The 7,668-nt window shown below is 57.2% G+C and overlaps 1 protein-coding gene across 2 annotated transcripts; it reads right to left on the bottom strand.

Moving 5' to 3' along the window:
* Positions 1–265: 265 nt before the first annotated feature.
* On the bottom strand, positions 266–4,439 carry LBX1 (ladybird homeobox 1). Of its 2 annotated transcripts, none has more exons than XM_032491067.1 (3): positions 4,227–4,439; positions 2,564–3,279; positions 266–1,870 (listed from the first exon to the last, which is right to left on the bottom strand). In XM_032491067.1, the coding sequence occupies exons 2-3, from the start codon at positions 2,886–2,888 to the stop codon at positions 1,350–1,352; spliced, it is 846 nt and encodes a 281-aa protein (XP_032346958.1). In that variant the 5' UTR covers positions 2,889–3,279; positions 4,227–4,439; the 3' UTR covers positions 266–1,349. The 2 variants fall into 2 exon arrangements, with proteins under 2 accessions (XP_032346958.1, XP_032346959.1); XM_032491068.1 differs by having other exon boundaries at positions 2,564–3,276.
* Positions 4,440–7,668: the final 3,229 nt, after the last annotated feature.

Here is a 7,668-nt window from a genome sequence, read left to right as displayed (position 1 = left end):
GCATTTTCTCCCAGCATTGCACGCCTCACTTTTTACCCGGACCTGGCGAAGCCTGCTTCTCACTCCTACAAACGTTCAGTAGCCAGCTCGAGTTTGTGGGCAAGAAGTGCCTCCACTCTCATTACTGCCCTCTCACCCCTCATTCTCACACCTTCCCTGAAACTCCTCCAAATCTCCATGGCCAGGCCACCAGCAGTAGTGAGACACCGAGACTGCCATGGCTTCACTGGAGAGGGTCCACTCATTCAGACATTGTCACCACCAGTTCTAGTAAAATGGCAAAGACTTTATTTATCGGAGAAAGAGGCCTTGGGTACAGTCGGGGAAGAAAGGGCAGGGCAGGAGCAGGGAAGTAGCACGCGGGATCCACCCTCATCCGGCCACCCTTGTCTGGCCATGTTGAGCTAGGAGTACGGCATTGGAGACTGCAAAACAGACCCAGAGCTGCGGAGGAGGTGGGGTGAGGACTTAGGTCGGCCTCCTCTCAATCTCTGTCACATGCAAAAAAATTCTAAAAAGAGTAAAAAATAATTCTAGGGCTTTGGGTTCCATTTTCGTTGGTTGGTTGGTTGATTGTATGGATTTGCTTTGTCCCTAAGACCTGGACCCCAGTAGTCAGTCCAAGGAAACCAAGAGAGGGTGGGGAGGAATCTTTAAAATAGTTTTACTGGGCGTTAGGAGGCAGAAATGGCATCGAAAACAGACTTCTCTTGTGGTGGGAGGGGTAGGGGGAAGAAAACATCAATTTGAAACTTGCAAGTCAGGACCCGGATGCCCCCATCAGCCCCTTCCCACGGCCGGAGGGGAAAAGGCAGAAGGAAATAAAAGAAGTCAACTGCAATAGGCCTAGGAAGGCGAGGAGGGAGAGGGCCGGTGCATTCGCCACATGCAGAGAAAAATCAGAACAATCGGGCGCCCCCTCCTCCAGACCGCAGGGTTAAGTGTTCGTCACCCTCGATTCTGCCTCACCCTCAGCAAAACCCGCAGCCTGAGAGCTCTGAAAACATGGAAATCTCCGAGGTTTTAAAAAATAAAAGAAAAAAAAAGTCAGGCTGCGGTCGGAAGAACCCGGTATATAGGTTTAAATATTTATACGGAAGCCATACATAATTGCACGGCGAGGGCTCCCGGGGTAGCGGACGCCGCGCGCGGCGGCCGGCTCCGCCGGCCAGCCCGGGTTTATTGCTTCGAGAGGGAAGAGGCGGCTGCCGGGAGCCGAGTCCCGGCCAGGGACAGGGGAGAAGGCGGGAGTTGTAGAGGAGGTCCCAGCTCCCCTCAGCGGTCCGGTCCGGGAGGCGGAGGGCATATGGCCCTAAGAGCCCGGGGCGGCAGAAGATCCCTTGCGCAGCTCAATCGTCCACGTCGATCTCTTCGTCTTCCTCGTCCTCCGAGCAGTCCTGGCTGCTGGCCGGCTGGTCCGTGAGTGGGGAGGCCGGCGAGAGCTGCAGAGGCCCGGCGCCCGGGGCCTGCGGGGCGCCTGCGGGGAGCACCGGAGAGCCAGGCCTCGACTTGGCCCTGCCGCAGCCACCGCCACCGCCGCCCGCGGCCTCCGAGTTCTGCTCAAGTTCGGCCAGCGCCACGATATCCATCTGCCCGCTGGGGCCCAGTTTCTTGGCGGACTCCACATCGGCTTTCATCTCCTCCAGGTCCCGCTTGAGCTTGGCACGCCGATTCTGGAACCAGGTGATGACCTGAGCATTGGTGAGGCCCAGCTGCTGAGCAATTTGGTCGCGATCGGCAGGGGACAGGTACTTCTGGTAGAGGAAGCGCTTCTCCAACTCATAGATTTGGTGGTTGGTGAAGGCCGTGCGCGACTTTCGCCGCTTCTTGGGGGTCTGCCGCTGCCCAAAGATGGTCATCCCGTCGCGGCCTGCGAGGAAACCAAAGCATAGGCTTGCGCCAAGGGAGAGGAGACCCCATCCCGGCCCTTAGGCCACCTAGACCCATCTGGCCTGCGATCTGCCGCTGTTCCCTTCTCGGATTAGATTTGGCCTCGGGGACGAGGGTAAGCCTCAGCTATGACAAGCCCCTTTACCCATCTCTCATCTACCACAAGTCTCTAGGAAAAATGGTTTTGGTCTCTGCCCTGTCACCTGAGAGTTGGTTTGAAAGACCCGAGGTCGCTAGAACACAAGAGAGCCAGACAGGGACGCCCTGACCGGGTGTGAATGTTGGCTCTCGACCTCTTCTCAATCAACCCGACTCTACCCTTATCCAATAGGTCCCAGCAAAGGCTCTCCACTCGCCACCCCAGGAGAAGGGCTTAGAGTGCCCAGGCCACTGAGAACGGAAGGGAGTCAGACAGAGCAGGCAGACTGCGGAGAGATCTTGGGTTCCCGCCTCTCCTCCCTGGTCACTCGACTCTGGCCTATCTAGAGGTCCCTAGGAAATAGTGTTTGGGTCCTGTCACACGCATCTCCACTCCTAGCGGCAGAGGCTTGGGCTGGAGGACCCTGACGGCCGGCGCGGGAGGAGGTGGGCAGAGGCACAGGGCACTGCGAGTGGGACACATGGAGCCGCGCGCGGGGTGCTCGGTGTAGGGGAAACCAGTGGCGGCGCCTACCTTCGGCTGCCTGCAGGACGCTGACCTCCAGCCCCTTAAAAGTCTTGCTGGCGAGCTCCTCCAGCGCGCACAGTGGCGAGGTCTGCGAGAGCAGAGCGCGGCCCGCCAGGGGCAAGCCGCCCGGCGCGTGCTTGTCCGCGGCCGCCAGCAGGTGCGCCGCCCCGCACAGCGAGTAACTTCTCCGCACAGACGGCTTGTTGAGGATGTCCTCAATGCTGAATGGCGTCAGCGGCTTGTTGGAGTTGGCGGGCGGCGGCAGGTGGTCCAGCGGGCTGCGCCGCCTCTCCTCCCCCGGCGCCGCCTTGCTGTCCTCCTTGGAAGTCATCTCGGCCTCGTTTGGGGGCCTGGCCCGGGAGGCTCGGGCCGCAGGGACCCAGCCCGCGGGCAGCTAGGGCGCCGGGCGGCGCGGGCCGGCGCTGGGCGGGAAGGAGGCCGCGCCGGGCAGGGCGCAGGCCAGGCTCGGGGCGGATTAGCGCAGTGGCAGAGGCAAGCAGAACCTCACGGGGCCCCAGGAGGAGGGCGCTGACGCGGGCGCCGCCGCCGCCGCCGGGGCTTCCAGCAATCCGGAGCCCGAGCTTGGGTGCGCCGCGCGGGGCTCCAGTTTCGCCAGCCCCGGTGCTATTTAAAGGTGTCAGGTGGCTCCGCGGCAGCTCCTGGCCCCGGGTCCTGGCGGCGGCAGTTGGAAGAGTCGAGGCGAGGGCGCCGATCCCGTACTGCTAGGGGAGGCGGAGAGATGGGGCAATTGACTATTGCTAACAAGTTAGCCTTGATCGAGGAGTAATCAATTATCTGCAGCGGCACTTCTCTTTCTTTCTCCCTGTCTTTCTCCTCTCTTCTTTCTCTCTGTTCTCTCTCCTCTTGTTCTCTCCCTCCCTCCCTCCCTCCCTCTCTCTTCTCTCTTCTCTGCTCCCCCCGTCTCTCTCCTTCTCTCCCTCTCCCTTGTCCTCTCTTTCACTCTCTGTCTGTCCAATGCAGGCGGCTCTAAGTTGGGAAGCTCATTAATTAGCGGGCCTAGGGTAGGAGGAGCCGGCTGGAATTAGCCTGCCTAATGCGCCTGTCAGTCCGGGCGCTGCGCCGCGCTCGGCCCGAGCTGTTTGTAAATTACATTAGAGGCGCCTTTATTGCACCCGAACCTCCGGCGACTGAAAAGCCGCCGCCCCCACCCCAAACTGTGAGCCGCGCTCCGGGCGCACCCGCCTCCCGCCGGCCTGGCTGTGACGGCAGCGCTGGCCCGGAGGTCTCAGGCTCTCCAACCCGGGATTTGGCGCCCAAGAAGGGTGGCAAGAGTCCAGCCAGAGAGGTATGCAGCCGCTGCGCGGGCCAGGTAAGACGAGGAGCCTGGGTGGGCCCCGTGGCCGCCCAGAGCGGACTTTGCTGAGCTGAGATCAAGGACCCAGGACCCCTATCCCTAGACCCACTTGCACCTCACCCGCGGCCTTGGGCCACACGCCTGGGGAGAGAATCTGCAGCCCTCAGGCTGGCCGGCGGGAGGTCCGAGCTGGCTCTGCAGCCCTAGGTGAGGCAACACGGGACACAGGGGTAGGGGATCTCAGGGGTTGGAGGAGGCCAGTCAGAGGACACAGCCTTCCCCAACTGAGAAGTGGAGAGTTGGTGGTGGCTCTAGGCACCTCTCCCCGGGTGTGAGCCCAAGCGACACCCTTACCTCCTCCGGCAATCTTGCTCACTCTCCTCCGGCCGCGGCTCTCAGGGCCGGCCGGGGCCACCGCTCGTCTGATGACCGGCCTCTGACCAGATAGCCGGGCCGGGTGCCGGGGCTAACGGGGCAGGCTCGGGGCCTCCCCGCTACTCTCTGCCCGGCCCCGGGCCGGGGCCCCGCTGCCGGCCCCGCCCAGCCCAGCGCCAGGCTTGAGTGCACCGCCAGGCCGACTCCAGCTGTTCCGGATGCGGGGCGGGGGCCCGGAGGGGGCCGGGCCTCGGCTGGGACTGCGCTCTCAGGAACCCGCGGGGAGCCGGGGTTCGAGTCAGACTGAGCATTGGGAACCTTACGGCCGAACTCTGTGTATATCAGAAGAGCATTTGTGTGCATCGGTATTTGAATGTGTTTTATGTTTTTGTGCATATTTGTGAGGGGTTCTCCACGTGTATATTTGTGTAAACGTATGTGAACCTGTGGGTATTTAGTCATGTTTGAACCCCTGCCCCCTAGTTTGACTTTCATTCCCCTGAGGTGCCCAAGGGGGCTGTGCACCCCAATTTTTTTCTCTTGAGTCCTTCCTCTGGTTTGTATGGGGTTGTTTGCCCTACCACCCTAATTTTCCGTTTCTGCCCCTGTAGAAAGGAGGTTTGGGGCCAAGGGAGGAAGAGCTCTTCTCCTCCCCACTCACAGCCCCAACCCCTCTCTGGCTTTGTTTGTAAACTCCTAGGCAGACAGTGTGGGCTGGCAGCCCTGTTTGGTCCAGAGAAAGGCCCTAAGAGGCCAGTGTGGAGGCTGTGACCCAGCCCAGAGTTTGGGATGGGAAGAATAGGACCTCTTGGGCTTCTTGCCCCCACTATACCTTCTCCAGAGAGGGAGCAAACCAAGCTAGGCTATGGGACATGGGACAGGTTGTCTCCCTGGATGCCTCCAGCATAGGGGCCTCTGAGCATCACAGATCTCTTTATCTCATTTAGTTATTTGTTTGGAACAAGGCTTGCAGCTTTCCAGAGAAAAGGGACAGTGTAGGGAGAAAGGATTCTTGTTTGGGACCCCACTGCCTGCCCCAGCGCTGCTTGCGAGTGTTGGGAAAAGCTACTTACCCTCTTTCCCCATCTCTGTCCTGCATTCTGAGGGGCAGTACAAGTGCTTTAGAAGCAAGAATGGTGAGAATGACATTCTCAGTTCCCTGAGAGCTCCAGAACTATCCTCAAGGTAGGCCTGTCTCTGATACATCAGTGCTGCTCTGGGAGCCCTAAAGTGAGGCTGGCCTAAAGTCAAAGTCCAGAGATGGTGGAGAGGGACCTGAGGGAGAGGGCTCCAGGGAGCTGGATACTACTGGCTGGGAAGCTCTGGGACCAAGAGGGGTCTGCTCTCTCCTCTCACTTCCTGCTCTCAGAATCTCGCCTCAGCCTCTAGCCCACAGCCCTTTTCTACCATAATCTCAAAAGCCTCAACCCAGAGCCTCAGGCCAGCCATATCTCCTATGCTAGCAGAGGGGGCCCCTCCAGGTCAGGGGAAGGGGACTCTTGGGTTTCTATCCTCAGAAGAGCCACCTCCAATACTGCATCTCCCCCATTCTTCCTGGCTGTTCCTGTCTCCATACCTGATATTGGCATGCAAGACAGGATCTTAAGGACAATCCTGCTGTTGCCCATCTCCCAGTCCTTCAGGACCAGGAGAGTTCAGGGTTATTGTGAGGCTGCTAGGAAGGTAAGGAATATGAATTGGGGAGCAGAGGTGTGGGAGCATGGAATTCCTCTACTGGAGCCCTGTTTCCATGGACCTTTAGTCTTTGGCCACGTTATGTCAAAGTGGACAGGACATTCCACAGTCATCTGCTGCATTAGCCCTTCTACTCACCATTGCTGAATCTCTTCTTCCCTTCCTGTCAGGTACCTGCCACCCAATCCCAGGCTTTGTTTTTTGTTTTTTTGTTTTTGGGGTTTTGTTGTTGTTGTTGTTGTTGTTGTTGTTGTTGTTGTTGTTGTTGTTGTTGTTGTTTGTTGTTGTTTTTTGGCCTGGGTGGTTAAACTCTTGGTCAAACAGCTCTGGCTGGCATAGCTAGGTGTTGAGGGGGCACGTGATTCCCCCTGCCCGTTTTGTTGTTTAGGGCCCTCTGTCTCCATCACCTCATCCAGATCATCTTCAAAAACCAGCCCAACTAACCCACCAATTTTTCCCAACTCTGTGGTTTCTACTAACTCCAGACCCCAGTGAGTGGGCAGCTGGGATCTCCTGAACTCCAGGGAGCCCAAATCCACTAGCTCCTCCTGTGGAGCTAGGAGCTGTGGGGTTTGCCCTCAGGCTCACTCCTTCTCCCACCAGAATGGGAGATCCTTAAAGGTAGGGTCCCTGATGTGGGGATTCCACCCACTTCAGACCTTCATGGGCCAGGCAAGCCCCTTGCACCCTCCAGCATGGGCTGAATGATTTTTTGTTGAGCAAATAGAGTATAAACAATTGTGTATCATGGAGGGGGAAGGCTTGGGCTCACGGCAGTCCCATCTCAGAGGAGTTTTGGAGATTGTGAGATTTGGGAAGGGGAATAACTCAGAGGCGATGGGGGTGAGGTTGGTGGGAAGGAACTCTGGCATTGCTATTCAGATCTCACCTTCTGCTCAACCTCCTTCCTGGGATACAGTCCCCAGGCCAGTGTCTTCTCCCCTGGAGCTGGAAGCAGCTGGCCCCTGGAGTCTGCTCCACAGAGGGAATGCCTGTCTTCAGAGCCTGGTCTATACTGTATCCTAACTCCTGAATTTCTGCTTGCTGCCTGTGCCACCAAGGTCCAGCCTTATTCTGGCTCCAGTGGAAGATGAAGGAATTATTCTAACAAAAATCTATTTACCCACTAGTTTAGTGAATATTCCAGACAAAGAGGAGGGAAAAACATTGCATGAATTGCCAGGTTAAAGGGGCCCTATAGACCCAAACAAAATGAGTCATTCCTTAGCACAGGAAAATAATTCAAGTAAAATGCCAAAGGCTCCATCGGCTTTAATCTGGATTGTTTGGGTTGCCCCATTCTTTTCCAGATTATTTGTGTAAGCATCAGCATGGGCCTTCAGGCCAGAACATCCCTCAAAAAAAAAAAAAGAAAAAAAAAAGGTTCTGACACTGCTTGAAATGAGTTAACCTGACCACCAATCGGGATCATTTTTGTCCCCGAGGGACTTGCTACTCTGACACTCCTTGTGGAATTCAGAGAGTGCTTCTTCTGCTAATAGAAGTAGACTCCGATGGATGGCCTCCTGCCACCCTGGCTGAACCAGGACTGCCCACTTGGTTTTTATATTCTGCCCTGGGCCACCTTCTGCAGCAACAACAACAACAATAACCATGACAATAAACACCATAAGCCCATATCAAGTGTTTGGCTTCAGGCTAAGAGTTTTATTGATTTCATTTGTTTCTCATAACCCTGTGAGGTAGCTACTGCTATTACCCTGAT

Source organism: Camelus ferus, chromosome 11, assembly GCF_009834535.1.
Source record: "Camelus ferus isolate YT-003-E chromosome 11, BCGSAC_Cfer_1.0, whole genome shotgun sequence".
In the NCBI taxonomy this organism is placed as follows: Eukaryota; Metazoa; Chordata; class Mammalia; order Artiodactyla; family Camelidae; genus Camelus; species Camelus ferus.
This window is presented reverse-complemented; position numbering and strand designations above follow the sequence as displayed.